Raw genomic sequence first — 21,085 nt, 5'->3', positions numbered from 1 at the left:
CTGCCGTCCTCGCAGTACCCGGTAGAATGAAGACTCTTAAAGCTTAATGATTATCTAAAGGATTTATATATTTAGAAATGCTCAATTAACAAGATGCCCACACAATTAGAATTGTTACCTAATATCTAACCTTTTGATAGAAGTTGCTACCCAGGACAGCTTTTGACTCATGACAGCTTTTGATTCATCCGTGGTTCTCCACGGCTGATAGCCTCTTTCTTCTCCTCCCCTTCCTCTCTTTCTCCCCCCTTCCTCTTTTTCTCCCCCTTCCTCTCTTCTTCTCCCAGCTCTACCTCCTCTTCTACTGCGTAATCACTGAGCTCCACTACGAATAGAATGTAGCAGAATAAATATCCTGCTACAATATATAATTATAATATATACTATATATTATACATAATATATACATATATAATACATAATATATAACATATAAAAAATACCAAGAGAATCAATATATAATAGCCAAGAGAACCATCACATTAGGAAAACACCTTAATCTTTTCTAACCTGGGCCCCTCTTTGTAAAGTAAACTCATATATAACATATATATTATATTATATTATATTATATATTAACATATTAATTATATATAATATAATAATATATCATATATTTATCATATATTATATGTTATTTGTTATATGCTATATATTTATTATATATTATATGTTATATGCTATGTATTTTGGATTGCAAATTATATATAATGGAATTTATTAGAATGGCTTTCAGATTGTGGTCAACAATGGCTATCTCCTGATGGAAAGACCAAGAATCTTGTAGTTGTTTAGTCCATGAGACTAGATGTCTCAGTGGTACCAACCAATCTAGTGCTGGAGTCCCAGATGATTCCTGAAGAGCTTTGGTCTTTGATCTGTGTTGGAATCCTGAAGAAGCAGTTTCTAATAGTAGCAAAGGAATGTCTCAGCAATAGGATACATGAGCTGACCGAGGAGAGTAAGGGCTAGAAGCAAAACCTTCTTCTTGGTCCTTTTCTGTGGTCTGCCCCGAGAAAGTGTGTCCCAGATTTAGGGTAGGTCTGCCCCCTCAAATAATCTAATAAAACAACAAAACTTCTCAGAGGCATGCCTAGTTGCTTAGGTTTTAGTTGGTTGCAGATGTAGGTATAGTCCAGTTGACAGCCAAGAGAATCATCACACTAGGGAAATGCCTTAGTCTTTCATTACCTTGGTTCCTCTTTGTAAAGTAGAGCTAGAAAGCACATCTTAATGGGACACCATGAGGACAGGGAAATGATACAATGTGGCTTTGACAAACAGTCAAAGCTTGGTGCATGACAGTTATTTCCAACATTATAAGTGTCTTTTGATGGGTCTGGACCAGTGGCTTCAAAAGCACTTGATGATCTTGCCTGGGTTCAATTCCCAACACCCACATGATCTAGTATTCCAAAGACTTGAGGCTGTCTTCTTGCCTCTAGAGGCTCTGTATGCATATAATGTATAGACATGCAGACAAAACACTCAGACACATGGAAAATAATATTTTTTATTGAAAGCATCTATTATTACTTTCCAGAAATATTTTATTTAAATTATTGATTACTTGATGTACTTTATTAACTGTACCCAATCCATGCTAAATGTAGAGAAGAGATTTATATAATTACATCTGGAAAGGAAGCCATGATTGTTGATCACCACCTAGAAGCCAAGTGCTCTCATAGGCATTTGGTGAATGTTATTTAATCTTGATATGGTTGTAATTTCAGAAATGGAGACATGGAGGTTCAGAGGGGTTAATACACCAAAGATATGACCAGTGATTGAAATTTGATCTACTATACTTAAATATACCAAGTGTTCTCAGATAAAGTCCCCTCTGTAGAAATACCTGTATGCCCACAGTGTCTTTGTTTTTTTTTCCCTTCCTGATCAGTGGGTGTGGTACTGAATCCATCTTCATTATTACAGATCTCTGTGAGAGATGGCAGATCTCGCTCTTACATAGATGAGCCTAGAGGAGCATCCTCTGATGGTGAGAGATGTCCCAGAGTATTCTCTAACCTTATTGGGGACTAGAAGCAGAAAATGAGATAGTGACCAGCAAGGGATAATATTTTGATTGTTACAACGCACGCTTTGCAAGTTATTTAGTTATTTCTTAAGAAAATGTCAGCTGGGAGCTTACCTTTTGTACTTGTGCCTTTAACACCTCTAGCTATTGAGAGCCAAATGTATCACATTCTTCAGTGAGTTTAGGGCTTACCATCTTTCTGCTTTGGTGGTTTGAAACCAATTACAAACTGTGGGTTGTACCTATATTTAACATAAGGCCAATTAACTTAATAACAACCAGGAAAAATGAGGAAAATCTACCTTTCTTTCCATTATCTAAAGATTTCAGGCATATGGAGGTGTCCTTCTTTCTAATGCACCAAATTATATGACAAACCAGCCACAGGCCTTCATTTTTACTTTGTTTATATAGGAACAATCTGAGGTTTTTGTTGTTTTTGTTTTGTTTTTGCAGACCGGAGAGAGCCTGTCTGGGACCTGCTCTGTGGGGACTGATTTCTTTGTTAGAGCTTTTGTCATGGAGTGTGTGCCTGCCTGGGCAAGCAGCTGGGTCACAAAGGGTGACTATCAAAAACACAAAAGCTCCTGGAGAATTGACAATCAGACTCCAAAAGGAGATTCTGTCTTCCTTCTTCATTCCTTCCCCCTTTTATGGTGTCCTGAAACACATCCCCACCTTTGCTCACAACTGTCTTCTATTTCCAATCCCCCTTCTCCTTCTCCTCCTCCTTTGCTTTGGTTAGGGTCTCTGTTCTTTTCTCAAATGACTTAGGGCAGTGCCGTGCTCTCCTGACATCTTCAGCGGGATTGTTCCACACACTGGTCACACACGTATTGTCTCACTGTCCTGCTTTCTGTCACTCCTACCTCTGAATCTGTTTTTTGTTTGTTTGGTTGGTTGTTTGGTTGGTTGGTTGGTTGGTTTTGTTTGTTTTTTCATTTGCCAGTGCTGAATTCATTGTTTGTACCACAACATAATCAGTGGTTTGGACAAATGTATATAACACTATGTAGCTATAACTGCAGTGTGGTATAGAAGACTTTTACTACCCTTCAAAGAGGTGTTTAATCTCCTAAGAGTCACCTAACCCTTCATTCCTTCCCTTGAGCACCTGACAACACCGACCCTTTCACAGTTCTGCCTTTTCCAGAACAGCATGTGCTTAGAACCATGCAGCATGACACCTCCACGAATGTGTGCTCTGTTCACTTAGTAATGAATGAATCTCAGGTCTCAGCCTAAACTTAAAAGTTAGCTTCTCCAGAGACACGTTCTGGGAGAAGCACATTCCAAAGACTTACACATACATTCCGGAGAAGGGCCCAAGATAAGAGAATTAAAAGGTTATCAGGAAGCTGGGCTCTTAGCACAATAAACCTGGGTAAACAGGAGCTATGGTAAGATAGACTTAGCTAACACTCATTGTCATAAGATAACATTGCCAAGAAACTGGGTGTGGGAATAGTCAGCCTTTGTGGTTAGCATTGTCTAAGAGGTGATTGTAAGACTGCCCTTGTAAACCATGTGAAAACTGTATAAAAACTGCTCTTAGCTGTAGCTCAGGGTTCCTCTAGCCTGCTTGTGGGGGAACACCACTGGATCAATAAACCTCTTGCTTTTGCATGGAACCCCCTGTCTGTGAGTGTTTCTGTGGGAACACGTCTTCCCAGTTTGGATCTCAGGGTCCAACAGTAATATGCATGTATAACTAATCCCTGTCCTTTCGAAGCTTAGGCACACTTCTTTTCTTTTATTGCTGAATACTGGCTGCTTCATGATATAGCATTGAACATCTGAAGGACACCTTTGTTACGGGTGATTATAAATAAAGCTACTTTGAAATTTTACATGAAAGTTTGTAGATGTGTCCATAATTTAAAAAAAAAAAAAAAAAAAAACAGGTAAATAGCTAGGAGCACAATTGCTTGGTTGTGTGGAAAGACTGTAGTTAGCTTTGTGGTGAATATCAAACCCTCTTGCAAAGTGACTGTACTACTATGCTTCTCCTAGGCAAGGAAGAAAGGATACCCTTCCACATCATTTCCTCTTTTGACACTGTCCTGCATGCATTTCTACTTCACTGTCATGGGAGGTGTGCAACCGTGTATCCATGTTATCTGAATTTCCAGTGTCCTAATGAGAAATAGTACTGGGGATGTGGACAGGCTCTTCTGCCATCCAGGTAGCTACTTTTAAAAATATATTCATATCTTTTGCCCACTTCCTTCCTGGGTTGTTCTTGTCATTTTAAAGTTTTAGATGTTCTTTATGTATTTGAAGTAAAAGTTCTTTGTGAGATATGTGTTTTCTTCAGTTCTGTGGTGTCTGGACTCCTTTTACAGTAATATCTACATGAGCTGCTTTAGAGATCCAGTTTTACCACATTTTTCTCTCATAGATGATTTTGGCATTGTATCTATTATTTTATTATTTTATTTTATTGCCAAACCTTGTTTGTTCATTTGTTTGTTTGCCTATTTTCCCTTTATGTTGTTGTTAGTGGTTGAAATGAGAAATGTGTCCCACATGCTCATGTGTTTGAACATTTGGTCTCCATTTGGTAGCGATGTTTGTGGAGGTTATGGAACCTTTAGGAGGGAGGAAGACCATCACCAGGGCAGACTTTAAGGACTGACAACCTCACCCCACTTCTGGCCCTGCCTTTTTCCTGTGTGTGGAGGAAATGTGATCAGCCAGCTAACTGCTCCTATTGCCATACCATGTGCTCCCCACCATGATGGACTCAATCCCCCTGGGAGTCTAAGCTAAAATGAACCCTTTCTTCCTTAAGTTCTTCTGGTTATGGTGTGCTATCACAGCCACAAAAACATCGCAAACGTGTTCTTTGACTTTTGCAGTTAAGTCTCATATGGATGCATTTGACAGACATGTTCAGTTATTTTTGTAAACAGTGTCTTTCGGTGACTAGATTCAGTGTCACACATGGATGTAGAAACGGTTGAAAAGATTTCTTATATCCTCTGGATTCCCTTTACTCCTGTATCGAAGACCAGTTGCCTCTCCTGTGAATCTGTTTAGAGGTTACTGCTCTGTTCCCGCAATCCCATCTATTTCTCATGGATTTCATGCTTTCTTGATTACTGTGACTTCATACTGAATGCCATTAGTATCATGTTGACGAATCTAGGTTTTGTCTTCCATGTAACTTGTTTGACAGGGTCTCTCATTGAGAGCTTTCTGACCTGGAACTCATGCTGGCCTTGAACTTCCAATTTTCCTGCCTCAGACTCCTGAATGCTGGGATTACAGGTCTGTACCACCATACCTGACCTTCAGAATCATATTGTAGATATTTACAGACTAGCCGTTGAGAATTTGGTGATATTCTATGGAGGCCACAGATCCAGGGTAGGCATTAGTCACTTTAACATTGTCTAGCCTGAAAGTTCAGATAGGTCCTTCTCCATATCTTTGGATCTCCTCTCATTTTCCCTTCGTGATTCTGTAGGATTTGACATGTAGAACACATGCTGTTATGGTTACAATTATACCCGCCTTTCCTTTTGTGGCATACTATTGCAGAGTAGGTTTTCAATTCAGATTACAACTTGTTGTTGATGGTAGTTGCTGGAAACCTGTAGAATTTTGTGTATTAAACTCCATACCTGCTTAGTAGTTGCAGCTTGTGTGCTTGCTGCTTGTAATGTTGATTCTTTGGGAGGTTTGTTTTTCAAGCAGAGATCTGTTTATTCCTTTCCAATCTGTGTGCTTTCTATTTCCTTTTCCATTCTTACTGTACTATCTAGGACTTAAGTACAGTCTTGGCAGGTCTGGCGAGAAACAATATCTTTATTCATTCCAAATCTTAGGGCAGAAAATCCAGTTTTTCACCAAATGTTTAGCAGGTGAGCTGTATCAAATTGAAGAAGTCCCCTGTATCCCTAGGCTCCCAGAAATGTTAAATCATGAATGACAATTTCATTAGATTTTTTTCAAATAATACTCTACACATGTTAATATGTTTTCTTTAATATTTGACTTGTTCATGTAGAACATTTTTACGTTAATTTAACCTCAAATCTGGTTTTGATGTTTCTTTCTTATACACATCCTTTATTAGTTATTGGTATACTGGCAGGATTTGAGGTGTGAGGACTATGGACTTTGATTTGGAACTTCATTTTGCAATATCTTTGTCCCATGTCAGTGCTACAGACATGTTGGCCTCAGGATAAGTTGAAAAGCTTTCCTCTTTCATCTTTCTGTAGGTGGTAGAGAAGTAGATATACCTTTTTGCCTAAATATTTGGTTATATTCACTATCTGGACCTGATATTGTTTTATGAAATTTTATTGATTATTGGTTGAGTTTCTTTAATAGATATGACTCTATTTAGGTTATCTACTTATGTCTGTGAATTTTAAAACTTTGGTTTTTATTTCAAGGAATCAATCCATTTCATCTAAGAGAAAAAAAATCCGTGGGCAAGGATTTATAGATTTAAAATCTCCAGAAGGAAAAAAAAAATTCAGTCCTGTGTTGAAGACTCTCCAAGACTTACTGATTTTAATTTTTTGATTGTGTAGAGTTAGATGTTGCAGATCTAGGGGCAATGTGGGCTATTTGTTGTCCTTCTAAAAACTGTTCATTGCCCACCCCTGTGTCTGATGTCACATCTCTATGAGCATCAAAGCCTTTAAAATGTATTCTTAGCAGACTGCTCAATCCCAAAAATCCTGAAGCAAAGATGTCATTAGGCAGCATGAAGTTTAACAGCTGAGATTTCTCCGCTTTGCTGTGTGTAGCTCACCTGTGGTTCCAACTAATGATTAATCTACAGGATTAAGCCTTGATTATGGCTTTCTGTGCTCTAGAATTACTATACTCCCTCATGTCTGTACTTCCACAGTGAACCTGAATTCATGTTTCTGAACCCTGGTCACTCGTATTTGGCTTAAGAATGAAGTATTTCTTACTCTCTTTGAAGTGAGTGCTGTGTTATAGTTTTGAATTTCTGATGTTTGTCTGTTGTTTGTTTGCTTGGTTTGGTTTGGTTTCGTTTTGGGGCAGAGTCTCAACTTTATAGACCAGACTGGCCTGGAACTCACAGAGATCCACCCACCTCTGCCTGCTAGGTGTTGGGATTAAAGGTGTGTGCTAGCTCACCTTCTGTCTTTATTAGCTTGTCAATTTAACTAATGTATTCAAGAAAGCAGTTTTAGCTTTCCTTTGTTTCCTGGTTGCTTTTGTGTGCCTGTTCTTAGATTTCTGTTTTTGTCCCTGTGGTTTCTGCAGCTTGCTATGGACTTACATCACTGGACTTCTTAACTGACTTTTCAAATAGATACAAATTTTCCTCTGAAAAGTGCTTTTGTTACATTATAAAAAATTTGGTGAAAAGATATTTTAGTTTCTCTTAAGGATTCTTTTTTGACCCATGTGTTATTTGGAAGTTAAGTTGTTTACTATACAAATAGCGAAGGTTTCCTTGCCCATCTGTTATTTCTGGCTTAAGTCTCTTATTATTTGAAAGCACACTTAGTGTTTCTGTTCTTTTAAACTGTTTTCCTTTTATTATTCAGAGGAAACCAGCCTTGTTAGGGCTTCATGACATTGGGAAGAATTTGGGTCTGCTTTAGTCTGTGTCTTGACAACTGGATCAAATTGATTGACAGTAATACTCAGGATTGACTTACCCTATGTCTCTTAGACAATCAATTGAAGTTTGAAGTCATGATGAATTGGTCTCTTCCTCTTTGTGGTTGTCAAGATTTGTGTTTACTCTGACATTTTGTGAATATGTACACACTAAGGATTGTTTCATCTCTTGGAGAATTTATCATCACCGGGTGCCATTTACCATCCCATAATTACCATTCCATAAATCCTTCTTTCTCCTCAGAGTCTTCTTAGTCTGAAATGTATAGAACTACTTTGCCAAACCTGTGGCAAACAAGGCTAAGTCTCTGAGAATCAAAGGGTATTCCAAAGACCTTCTTGGAGAACCAGGGGACTTCAAGCATTTGACCTGCAGAGTAGTACAAACACAGCACTTCTCGTTTTAAAGCAAAACAGGAGGTGATGTTTGCAGATGGTTCAAGCAAATACAAGTACAGGAGGGAAGGAGTACACCTGGTGTGGTGTGTTATCACCTTTGGTTGCATGAACAAAGCCAAGAATATTCTTCCCAGACTGCTGCTTTTCCCAAGAGATACTGTGAACATGCCAGGGCCATCCTTTCTAAAAGGCCACCCTGTGAGGAGAACATTCTGCACGCTACCTATCTGTAGTGCACAGCTGCCCTGCACAGGCTCTCACACAACTGCAGCTCTCTGTTGAAAGATATGAAATACCTTTCCCACCCTCACTTTCCCTTCCCATCTGTCTTTATGTTTACTTCAGGTTTCCTATAGGCCTTTCTTGTTCCTAATTGATTGTAGGAAGCTTTTTTTTGTTTTGTTTTGGGTTTTTTTTTTTTTTTTTTTTTTTTTTTTTTTGGTTTATAATATATATTTTCTAGAAAATATTTTGTTATTCTTTTTTAATTTTTTTATTTTCTTTTTAATTTTTTTATTGGTTAGTTTATTTACATTTCTAATGTTATCCCCCTTCTTAGTTTCTCTTCCAAATGCCTCCTATCCCTTCCCTCCTCCCCCCTGCCTCTAAGAGGGTGCTCTGCCACCCTCCCACTAACCCACTGCTGCCTCAGTGCCCTAGTGTTCCCCTATCTTGGGTCGTCAAGCTTCTATAAAACCAAGGGGCTCCCCTCCCAGTGATGCCAGATAAGGCAGTACTCTGCTACATATGTAGCTGAAGCCATGAGTCCCCCACTATGTACACTGTGGTTGATGGCTTTATCTCTGGGAGCTTCCAGGGGTCTGAGTTAGTTGATACTGTTAGTCTTCCTATGGGTTGCCATCCCCTTTAGATCCTTCAGTCTTTCCCTTAACTCTTCCATAGGGATCCAGGGAGGGAAGGACCAGGCTGAGAGAAGGGAGGGGGAGAAGAAGAGGGGGGGAGGCAGAATCAGGTATAGGGGGAGACAGAGGAGAAGCCCGGAGGACCAGAAGAATGAATGGAAATATGCAACTGGGGGTGGGGGGGTGGGGACAGGAGAAACCTCTAGAAAGTTCCAGAGACCTGGGATGTGAGAGACTCCCAGGACTCAATGGGGATGACCTGGAACCTGAAGAGACCACCTCCCTTAGATAGACAGAGCCCCCATTAAAGGGATGGGGTCACCAACCTACTTTCAAATTTTCTAGCCCAGAATTCTGATTAAAGTGACAAAAATGGAATAGAGATTGAAGGAATGGCCATCCAGTGACTAACCCAACTTTAGGCACCAAACCCTGACACTATTACTGATACCATGGTGTGCTTGCAGATAGGAGCCTAGCATGGCTGTCCTCTGAGAGACTCTATCTGGCTGAGACAGATACAGATACTTACAGCCAACCATTGGACTGTGGGAAACTCTTAACCAACATATTCATGCCATTAACATTTAAAGTGATTGCTGATACAAAAGGATAAGTATGTACCTGCAGTTAACTGTTTTACACTTGCTGTATGTATTCTTATCTTGCCACCCTTTATGAGGTGGGGTCTTCATGTGTCACCCAAGCTGGCCTGAAATTTACAATCTTCCTGGCCTGCCCTATAGAGTATAGAAATTACAGGTGTGTGCCATGAAACCCACAATCTTTATTCTTAATCAACTCAATCTTTTGTTTGTCTGTTTGTTTGTTTTCAGAGATAATGAGGCTATGGTGCCCCATGGGTCTCCATCTCATTTCTTGGCCCCAGCTGTCCTTTGGCTTGGCTCCTGGAGCAGTGGAGATTATAGGCATTCCTCCCTGCACTTATTCTTCATTCATTCTCTTTTAGCTTATGCTTCTTCTAGTTCTCACTGGATATTTAGCCAGATCCCATCTTATCTCCTCTCAGAATATTCATCATGCTATAAAACAGTTGCTAACACTGCCCTAACCTTTGCAATGTGTATGACATAGCCACATCTAGCTCCTTCTACCTCCTGTCACTCACACGGAGCTCGTTACTTGAGGGAGAGCTCTCTGGTCCATCCTCCTACATGCTTCTGTCACATAGTACTAGCATTGCTTCCGAAGTCAAATTGGAAAAGACCAGTTATTAGATATTGATTAATTGACTTATTTATTGACTTACTTAAAGCAATGCTTATGCTGCTTATTGCTGAATTTGATTTCATTTACTACTTGGGACAAAATATCAGAAATAGTTGAAATAATGGGTCTCTGTCCTTAACCACCTGCTGAATGCCACTTATACTTCTATTAAATTTTTCTTGCTTGCCTGCCCCACCTTGTAGATTTAGAGTGGAAATGAGAACACACATTGAACCTAGCAGTGAAGCCTGTATCCAAGGGTGACATCTCTCTCCAAACACACATGGGTTGGAGTACCTATTCCGGGAAGATTACCATAACACTTTATTTTTAAATTTTAAACTTATTTTTTAAAAATTTGCATACAGAGTATTGGGTTTTGGTTTCATATATCATTTTAATTTTTGTTTAATGTCTACTGTCCCTGTGGGTGCTAGAGACTTTAAGCTTACCTAATGTCCTGTGTTTGTCTCTCCTCTAGTCTTAGATTTCCTAGGAATTCCTCCATTTATAGTCTGTGTTTTTCTGTACTGTGAGCCATGATACAGCACTAAATTAGAATCCTGTTGAATTAATGAAAAACTAATGAGAAGAAAGAAAGTCATTCTATAATATTTAGATTGGGGACAAGAATATAGCTCAGTCAGTAAAGTATGTGCCTTGAAAGCACACAGACCACAGTTCAACACCCAGAAGGCACATTAAAAAAAATAAAATCCAGACATGGTAAATGCTTATAACCCCAGGGCTGTGGAAGCAGAGGCAGGTAGATGTTGGAAAGTCCCAGACCACTTATAGACTGTCTCTCAGAAAACAAGATGGACATCTCCTAAAGAACAGCATCCAAGGTTGACCACTGGTCTTCACACACACACACACACACACACACACACACACAAATCTAAGAACTCATATGGGCTTCTGTCCCGCTGAATATATACACTTCCACTGTAATAACTAAAGGGGGCTAAAGCCAGAGTAGAATTCATCTTTGTAGCTAGATAAAGTTTCTAAAAGTCCTTCTCTTGCAGAGAGGTCTTGTCCAGGGCAACTCCCTGGTTTGTTCCTGATGCTTCCTCTTTCCCTCACTCTGTCACAGCTGTAGTAGACCATTCTTGGCTTTCACAGTGGTGAGATGATAGGATCTTAGGGATAAACCCATGAAAGCATGCCTTTCCCCAACTTAAGTTATGGTCATCAGAAGTTTCTTTCACACTTGTCCATATTCAACTTCCAACACTTCAAGCTGTCACCAAAGTGTCCCTGCTGGTTCTGGCAAGTTCTAGTTGTGACTGGATTCTTTATGTTTTATAGTCCAAAGTTTGCACTTTAACCTCAGTTGTCTACCTAATTCAACTCAAGAAGAGTCTGTGGTTGGTGGTTTGCTGATTTTTCCTGTTATCTGGATCTCATGTGTTGGAACTGCAATCAGGAGTCTCTTTTTGCTGTTTCTTTTTTTGGGTGAACTTGTTTTGGTTTTGGTTTTTGAAAAAAGGGGTTTTTTTGTGTGTAGCCCTGGCAGTCCTAGAACTCACTTTTTGACCAGGCTGGCTTCAAACTGAGAAATCTGCCTGCCTCTGCCTCCCAAGTGCTGGGACTAAAGGTATGCACCACCAGCCTGGCTAGTGAATTTCTTTACCGGTTTCCAAACTCTCCTTATTTGAAGGTATGCATTTCCTAGTGGGTTTCTAGATTTCCCTGCTACAATGTAAACTTCTGGAAGTAGGCCCAATGTCTGTTATAGTCATGGCTCTGTGACTCAAAGTAAGGACTGAGTAATATTGGTCATGTGGACTAATTAATTCACTGAGCACACTGATAAACTGGGCACTGTGCTTGGCTCAATCAAAACAGAAACATGTCTACAGGGGTTTGTAGGCTAGACATCTCCTTAAAACAGAAATACAACACTATGAATAAAAGTAGGGAGACCCTGAAAGGTTAAGGATAAGGCAGAGTGGTTAATCATGTCAGAAAGGAGGCTTGTGTGAGCTAAGTTGTATAGAATGAGCAGCTATTAGCTTACTTGAAGCGGAGTAACCTTGAGAAGGGACCTCACAGACCTGCTGAACTATGAGTCAGACTTTGTAGAAAGTGATTTCCTGTTCTACACAGTGTGTTCCATGCAAGGCATATCAGAGTTAATTCATTTGATATCAGAAGACCCAGTCTTAGATTCTTTTTTTTCAGTTGGCAAAGTGTCGCCCGTGCTGAGCAATGGAGCAAGTCCTTTTCTCTGCTGTGCAGATGAGTCAGACAGGGCTCACAGGGTCCTAAGTTGCTGAGCATCCAGTGATCTTCCTCCATTATTCCAAGGCCCACTTGAACTGTGCTCTCATTGTTTGCCCCTCACAGAGAGCAGAGCCCCCAAAAGTAGTAAGATAAAAATCAGAGCTGCTTTGCAAATGCCCACAAAGCCACTGGGGGGAGTTTCTTCAAAGAAGGCGGGAAAGAAAAATAAATGTGGGCTTCTTCTCTTGAAACCTCAGCCCAGTGAGCCAGGCTTTCCCGGAATGCTGCAGGCTGCTTCAAAGGCCCATTGTGGAAAGCTTCCAGATGTACATGGAAAGCCTCACTGGGAGCTTCCCAGTGAAGAGACGTTTTAGGCCTGAGCCAAGATGAAAGAAGTGGATGTGACACATCCCTACCAGGTGGGCTGTATTCTGAGGGAGTCCAAATTCTACCTTGAAGGAGAGACCAAAGGCAGCTACCCAGTCCAGATGCCTGAGCCAAGCAGTGCGTCCTCTTTGGTTACAGACAGCAATGGTATTTGCTGGAGTAGGACAGAAAGACCTTCTCCCATGCAGGGATCTTCCTGAATATCCCTTGTGACAGTCTCTTGGCTCCTCCAGCATATTGTAGAATGTATGGGAATACTTTCCGTTTGGAAAAACGACCAACCATGGGACAACTAGAGTCCATCTCTACATGATTCCTCTAAGGATAAAAGGCTTAAGGTCCTATTTTCCTCTTATTAAACAGAAGAAGAGGGGGATCTGGGTTTAAATTTCTGGAGCCTCAATTTCCCTATCTGTAGAGGGCAATGATGAGCCCCAAACCATCCTTCCATGAGAGGGAAGGGTTTGCTGCACACAAGACTGAGTTGCTGCACATAAAACATCTGGCACAGCGCCTGGTCCAGCATGAGGGTGCAGCCTGTTCTCACTTCTCTTCAGTGCAGTTGTTCAGGGAGGTGGGGCTAGTCCCGTTTGGCCTTTAAATTTTACTTCTGTGTCTCTTTAAATCCCCTCCCTGTGTGCGCATATGCACTTAGCAAAGTATTTCCAGATCAGTGTATTTCGGGGAAAGTCCTCTTGTCTCCAGCTAAAATTAGGCCTCTCTTGCTCCTCTGTTCGCCTGCCCCCATCTGATTTTACCTAATTAAAAGCATTGACACTCAGCAAGGCTTGTGAGAGAATTTGGGTGAACAGCTGGGAGTTGCTCTCCATGCCAACAGCTGCTGCCTCTCAGCAGGCAGGCAGCAAGGAGTCTGGAGCCCTGTGGGGAGGACAGGAAGGGAGCCTTGAAGACAGATTAAAAAATCTGGCCACAGGGGAACCATCAGGCCAGGGTGCAGCCTGCATCACCGGATCCTCTGCCTCCTGCCGAATGAATGAAATAACTAATGGGAAAGAGAGCAAGCAGGAGAGGAAGGCAGAGTCTAGCTAGCTCACTGGCAAACCACTGCCACCCATGCCTAGACTGCAGTACTCGCCCTGCCAAAGCAGGGAAGCCATGGGGCAGTGCAAGGCATGGCTTTAAAACAGCCTCATTCAGTTTCTCCCATGGACTTTAGGGAATGTACCAAATTCATCCTGTAACCCAGAATGCCCCAGGTGTACCCTGCCTCACACCTGGTTGTCACTCCAGCTCAGGCTTTGTTTATTCCCGTCTCTTCACCAGGCTTTCTCTGCTGGAACTGAATCCTGAGTTTAGTCTGGATTCCTCCACAATCCATCTACATCTTGGGGGAGGGGAATTGAAGGGGGGGGAGGGCGTTACCCTACTCCAGTAAACCTGCTGTGTTTGTGTTCTCCCTGGATGCCCTGTTCAAAGCCTGCATGTACTACACCACCACCATTAAAAGGGTTTTGTGGTTCCCAACAGCCATAGTTTCTGTGTATAAGGGCTTAGTATTTCTCCATGGCTAAGTGTCTTTCCTCTGTAATGTATATTTTTGTATTCCTGTTCCCACCTCGAGAAACTGAAAGATGCCCTCTGTGGAAACGTGTGAAGCTAAGACACTATTGGGTACCCAGAGGTGACATTTAAACTTTCTGGCTGTCTACTACTTTAAAAAGAGAGAGGAAGAAAAATCACATTTCAGGTGTAAGTGCCAGGTCCTGTAGCACCTCCAAGGACAGATTCACCTCTTCCTGAATAATTGGGCTTGATTCATATGTCGAGCTGACATAAGCTTTGCAGTTCCAGGACAGATCTTTCAGAATTACTTCTCTTGATCCTGTTCTCATTCTTGTCCACTGAACAGCATGGGAAGCTGAAGCTGTCATTCTTTGGTCACTCCCATGTTCCTGTAAGATGAAGGCAGCTCTGTGCAAATAGCCTCTGGATTCTCAAGGCCCAGGAGCAGCTTATTGGGAGTAGGGGGATTCCATTACTCCACCTGGTGTGGGTTGGTCTCCTCTGGGAGCAGAAAGGGTCTCATGAGACAGCTGTGGGGTCACCTCTGCTGTACTGTTCAGATTCTCAGTGCTCTTTCTAAGTAGTTCATGAACCCAAGACCAAAAACCTCGGAGGGAGTCCATTATCTCTGATGGCTTCTGTCTCTTTCTAATCTCTGCTTCGGATCCATTACCAGAGCCTGTGGTCAGTCTTCAGCATACTTCTCATGTCTGGATATTATAACAAATACCTTGTTCCCGCCTACACCTCTACATATGCTCCCCACCATGCTGAACTTTTCTGGCCACCGAAGGGCAGCAGCTGTGGCTTCTTGGAGCTCCTGGGAGATGTCAGGTCCCCAGAGTACAGCCCTGTATACCTCAGGGGACAGTCTCCCTGACACTGCTCTCACCCTAGCTGTCCCAAGCAGTTCCTTTCTCGTTCATCTGGTGTTACTTCAGCCCATACCCTTCAACCTCAGTCTGTTTCCTCCGTGGATCTCTAACATCACCTGTTAGTGCCTGTGCATCCTTGAAATCTCAGTGCAGGCATGATATCCATGAGGACCATGGACATATACATATGGTGGAAAACAACTGAGACCCAGGAATACCACAGTACTCCTCTGGATTCTCAGAGCCCCATAACAGCCCCCTTGGGGTTAGGGGATTTGCATTTCTCCACCTGAAATGAGTTGCTTTTCTATGGGGGGGGGGGGGCAGAAAGGGTGTCAGGAGTCAGCTATGGGATCACCTCTGCTGTGCTGTTCTTCCTCATACTTCCAAGCAGAGTGGACAAGAAGAAGCTGGTTATAAGAGCAATTCTTATCCTGCCCCTGCCGCTTACCTGACAGACTTCTTGGTAACTTAGCAGACTAATATGTTCTTTATACATAAACTTAAGTCAAACATTCCTGCCCAGGCTGCAGATAGCCTAACCTGTCTGTCAAGCCATATCCCAACACATTTCTTAAAGAATCCATTGTTGTTTTGAGTTTTAATATCTGGTGTGCAGGACAGTGTAAAGAAACTTTGAAAGTAATTGGGTTATGTTTACACACACACACACACACACACACACACACACACATCACTACCCTTCCACACAAAGGTCCTGGATTCCAGAGAATATCTTTTCCACTTATCAGCCCACTGAGGTAAGGGTTAAGCCGTTTTCCTTCTTTGACTGACATCTGGGCCCCACTGGATGCTGCCTAGTTCTCCTCAGCTTGAGAAGAATCTACAGCCCAAAGCTGAAGTCCCAGCATTTGCAGCAGGCCATCTGGCCATCTGTGAGCATGTCGTTTCTCTCCAGCAAGGGATCCTTTGCGTTATGGCATCTTCCCCACTGACTCCACGGCGTGGAGAGGCCAACATTTGTGGATGCTTGCTTTATGCACAGCAATACTGATATTCCCTCCACCTTACCAGGCAAACCTTGCTCCTACTTTAGAGAAGACAAGGCTTAGAAATATTAAGAAACCTGCCGAGGCCAGTAGAATAGGCAAGTGTCAAAGCAGGCCTCCCCAGAGCTCTTGCCACCACACTCAGCTCAGTCCCGGATGTACTACTGCAGGGAAGAAATTGAAATGACTTTGTAAAAACAGGAAGTGCAGCTCATCCTGTATTGTTCCTGTATCACAAGACCCACAACACGGGATTCCCCTAGGACACACTTCCCCTTCACATGCCTGTATTCAAGAGCTGAAGATAGGGAAAGCCTATCCCAGGACTTAAAGCACTGATCTGTGAGTCCCAGAACAAAGAGAGATGAGGACAGCAGGCATGGGGAGGGTCGGAACACATACCTAATTCAGAGGTTTACAACTGAGGAGAGGAGCCAGCTCTGGGGTTTCCTGCTTCTTTCCATAGATCCTTTCAAAGTAGATTAACCATCTCCATCTCCGTAAGGAAAAAAGCCCCGCCTCTTTGAGAACATTAATTTTGTTCTCATCTAGAAGCCATGCTGAGCTACACTAAAGATAATGGCATTTAAAAAAAAATGTTAAGATAATGGCATTTAAAAAAAAAATGTTCCCAGATAAACTCCCAGCTGAACACACAAAGAAGCTGGTCCCCAAGGAACGGCGTAAGGATTCTCTGAAGGACTCGACATTGGTGAGATTACAGAAATCATAATATATGAATAAATGAACATATGGAAGAAATCAGTAAAGCCCTCCCCTTGTTCCCATATGTAAACCCGACCTTCGCATAAATTCCTTAAGTAAATGCAGATGTAGCCTAACCAGGCACCAGATGGCAAACAAGCACTGGACCAAGAGGTAAAGAAAGCTTTCCATGTTTATTCAAAGATGGGGGAAGTCATAATCCAGAATGCTGTGGTGTTCTCAGAAGGGCAACCACAGGTCACGTAAGCCCAACCAAGGCGCAATGCAACCAAAACAACATTGACAGAGTTTATAACAATTGTGATTTGCTGTAGAAAAGCCACTACCATCTTACGTGACCAGAATCTGATGTCAGAAGTTGTACGTTCCGGACATGAAAGCAATGTTTAAAGCAAAGGAGCAGGACTAGAGTGGCAGGAAAGCAGCAGCACTGGCCTTTTCCTGGCATTCACATGTGCCAGCAGCTTTGGTGCTTGGCCTCTGTTAATTCTCCTAACTATGCACTAGGTATTGGGAAAGGTCTGTAAGGGCATTTTAAATGGATGAAGAGATGTTAGGTCCCTAGATTCCACCCACCTGGGGATGCCAACAGAGCTATCACCAGAACTTCCTGGGCTCTACTCACATTCTCAGCTTTGTAGTTCTGTATTGTTGGAATAAATACTATTTGACAAGAAAGACAGGTCCCTGAAGACTCTGGTCAGGGTCTGCTATATCCTCTCTACCCTTCCTGCCCAAACCAGAAGGACTAGGGGACAATGTTAGCTACCCAGGTACTTCCTTGAGATCACAGAGAACATACTGTGGAAAATGGGACAGAAGATGACTCTGCTTTCATAAAGCAAGGCCTTCACCATCCTCACCCTTCCTCACAGCCTGTGGAGTCCTGGTTTTTCAGTGTTCAGAATATTTGCATATTGAACAAAGAATGTCCTGGTAGTGCTTCACCTTCCTGTAAAAGCTTAAATGAGCATTAAGGTACCCTTTTCCTGCAACTCAACTCAATCACTGTATGTGGAACAGTAGTGTGGAAAATGCTGAATCTCATTGAGAATCTTTTTTGGTTTCTTCTCCTTCTGCTTATCTGTCCTCTTTCCCATGTGCATTCTTTCTGAATGTCATCTGTTTGCCCATCACTCTTAATCCCAGTCTAGGATGGGAGATGCATATAAAGCATAAAGCAGAGTTCTGTAACTACATATCAATCACCAGCACAGGAGCTCTCTTACTGATGTTATCTACTTGGGGTTGGCCATTAGGAGGTACAAGCAGAACCCTAGAGATTTTTTTCCCAGTATCCTCTGCAGGGTTACTATAAGTTGGCTGCATCCGTTTACTTCCCACCTACATATTACAGAGGTGGTCCCATGCAGACAAGTATATCTGTGTGGTATGAACCTGTTGTCTCTCCCTGCACTTCTTCAGACTAAGAGGGACAAATGGTTCCCTACTGTTGCTGTTTCACACATTCTTATTTCCTTTCATAATCCATTTTTTGCTTCATTTATTTTTAATTTCAGTTTGATTTGTTTTAATGTTCATGTGGGGTGGACAGCTTTTAGGAGTCAGCTCTCTCCTTCAATCATGTGGATCCCAGGGATCGAACTCAGGTTGTGAGCCTTGGTGGCAAGTGCCTTTACCCATTGAGCACTCGTACCCATATCAGTGTCTACTGAATACTTTCTCAAGCTTAGTGCAGTAACATCAGTTTCCTGGCAAGAATCTGTTCAATATGCTATGTTAGCTTCGTTTCCTATTTCCCACAATGTTTCCATTAAATCGTTTAGCTTCCATCCCCATCTTTCCTCTCATAAATGATCTATTTATTCTCAACCACCAGCCACCCCAAAGTAAACATCCATTAGTGAAACTTTGGTTTGCTTTGATGGGACAATCAATGCTGGTTAGCTGGATCTGAGAAATCAGTGGTGATTAAGAAGAGACCAGCATCACTGAGGCAGGATCTTCTGGGAAGCATTTCCTCAGGGTCAGCACATGGAGGCTGTGGTCCAGAAGGGGCAAAGGAGTTACATTTTACTGGCAGCTGAAATTGGTAATGTGTAAGAGTCTTCCTGGTTTTTGAAAACATAAAGGGGAGTAGAGAGCAGCTGTGTCTTGGCACAAGGAGAGGCCATTGTTGAATGTGCAGCCTTCGTTGCATTAAAACCTGAAGATTGAAGGGACCATGTAGAAAGTGATATTTGGCACCTGTGAGAGCGTTAGAGGCCTTGAAGAGAGCCCAGGAGAGGTAAAAGTACAGTTCAGTTGCAGCAGAAATAAAAGCTGGTTTTTTGAAAAGATTAATGAGATTGACAAACCTTTATCCAGGTTAACCAAAGAAAAAAGAGAGGAGACCCAAATTAATAAAATTAGAAGTAAAAAGCAAAATATAACAGAAATGGGAAATCCAGAGAATCATAAAGATATATGTTAAAAACCTGTGTTTCACTAACCTTAAAATTAAACTAAATAACGAATGACTCTCTAGATGCACATGACCCACCCAACTTAAATCAAGATGAAGTAAATAATTTTAATAGATCCATAACATCAATGAGAAGCAAGTACTAATTAATAATCTCTCAACTTAAAAAAAAAAAGCTCAGGGCCAAATATTTCAGCACAGAATTCTACTAGACCTTCAGAGAAGAGCTAACACCAACACTTCTCAAATGAGTCTGTAAAACAGGAAAGAAAGGAGCCCTTTTTCAGTCTATTTATGAAGCAAGTGTTACCCTGGCACCAAACCATACAAAGACCCAACAATAGCCAGAAAGAAAACTATAGTCTGATTTCTCTGATGATGGAAAGTTCTCAATAAAATATTTATAAACTGAATTCAGGAACATGTGAAAAAGATTATCCACCATGATCAAGTTAGCTTCATCCCAGAAATGCAGGGACAATTCCACAAGCATAAATCAATGTAATCTACCACATAAATAGACTCAAAAAAGAAACCACATGATCATTTCATTAGATTCAGAAAGGGCCTTTGACAGAACTCACCATCCTTTCAAGAAAAAAGTTCTGGAGACTCAAGGGATATAGGGGACATATCTCAACATGATAGAGGCAATGTACAACAAAATCATAGCCAACATCGTGCTAAACTCAAAGCATTTCCATTAAAATTAGAAACAAGACAAGGACTTTCCACTTTATCCACCCCTAACCAATATAGTGCTTAAAGTCTTAACTAGGACAGTAAGACAAGTAGATACTAAACACAGAGATAATTGCATCTCTCACCTTCCTCAAAGAAGCTTCTTTTTGCAACTGATAGAGGATATTGCAGAGATCTACAACCAGTCAAGATGCAGAAAATAAGTGACTTTTGGGGTGGCCAGCCCCAGTTGATCTGTCGTTGAAGATATCCCTATATCTAAGACTAGGGGTTTAAATAACAGAAGATAGAAAAAGCCAGAGGACAAAGATGTCCATTGCTAATGTCCTCTAGATATGATGAAAGGTAAACCTGTGAAATTTCAATGTTTGCATAAATAAGACCTACTATGACATATGACAACACTAGTTGACATACCATATACTAGATTTCACTCTCTCTTATTCTCTACTATAGTATCTTTGGTCCAGCATTAAATAAAGGCATAATGCTTGCAGAGCTCCCTGGTTCCCTATTATAACCATGGTGCATAGCACAACACCTGGGGTATAATAATTTATAGCATTTATTTGTTCATCAATAAAACCAACGTTCTGGCTCAGACTTTTCATTTTGAAGAAGAAATTGAGATCTGAAGAAATGAGGCAACTTACTCAAATAACTGAGCCCAGACTAATATTAATACAGGCTCAGAGCCTCCTGATTTCTGCATCAGTTGTTTTACAGTACACCATGTGCTTGTCTGTAATATTGTTTCTGGAGGGAAGCAGATTGAATCCCTATCTTGTAAAAACCCAAACAAGCTTATGTTCATAAACACAGCTGATATTGTTGTTTTCTTTGTTTGTTTTATATGAAATGCCTAAAAGTCCAACCCAAAACTAAATTCTATTTTTCCATTCCTAGAAACACATACAGCTATCGTTGTCAACAACATTTTTTTGTTCATTGTTTATTTTTTTCTTCCCCTCATAAACTAGAGGAGTCAGATGGCATTCAGAGTTGAATGGTCCCTAAATTTTATTTCCTTTTTTATTATAGCCCTACCC

General features: G+C 41.4%; 1 protein-coding gene across 16 annotated transcripts in view; it reads left to right on the top strand.

Annotated features, from left to right (window-relative positions):
- Fggy (FGGY carbohydrate kinase domain containing) overlaps positions 1-21,085 on the top strand; it is a 363,434-nt gene that overhangs the window by 322,294 nt on the left and 20,055 nt on the right. For 2 of the 16 annotated variants that reach the window (XR_013110578.1, XM_076934640.1), the window contains exon 14: positions 2,498-2,603. The exons of 12 other annotated variants lie outside the window; for them this stretch is intronic. Coding sequence is in view for 3 of the 4 variants with exons in the window: in XM_076934640.1 (XP_076790755.1) it covers positions 2,498-2,603 (106 nt within the window). In the remaining variant the exon portion in view is untranslated. Of the gene's footprint in view, positions 1-1,938; positions 2,003-2,497; positions 2,604-21,085 lie in introns of those variants that run through there. 2 more of the 16 variants (XM_076934652.1, XM_076934651.1) reach the window with 2 other exon arrangements.

This window comes from Arvicanthis niloticus, chromosome 5 (assembly GCF_011762505.2).
Source record: "Arvicanthis niloticus isolate mArvNil1 chromosome 5, mArvNil1.pat.X, whole genome shotgun sequence".
In the NCBI taxonomy this organism is placed as follows: domain Eukaryota; kingdom Metazoa; phylum Chordata; class Mammalia; order Rodentia; family Muridae; genus Arvicanthis; species Arvicanthis niloticus.
Note: the sequence above shows the minus strand (reverse complement) of the source record. Positions and strands in the feature narration are given on the sequence as shown.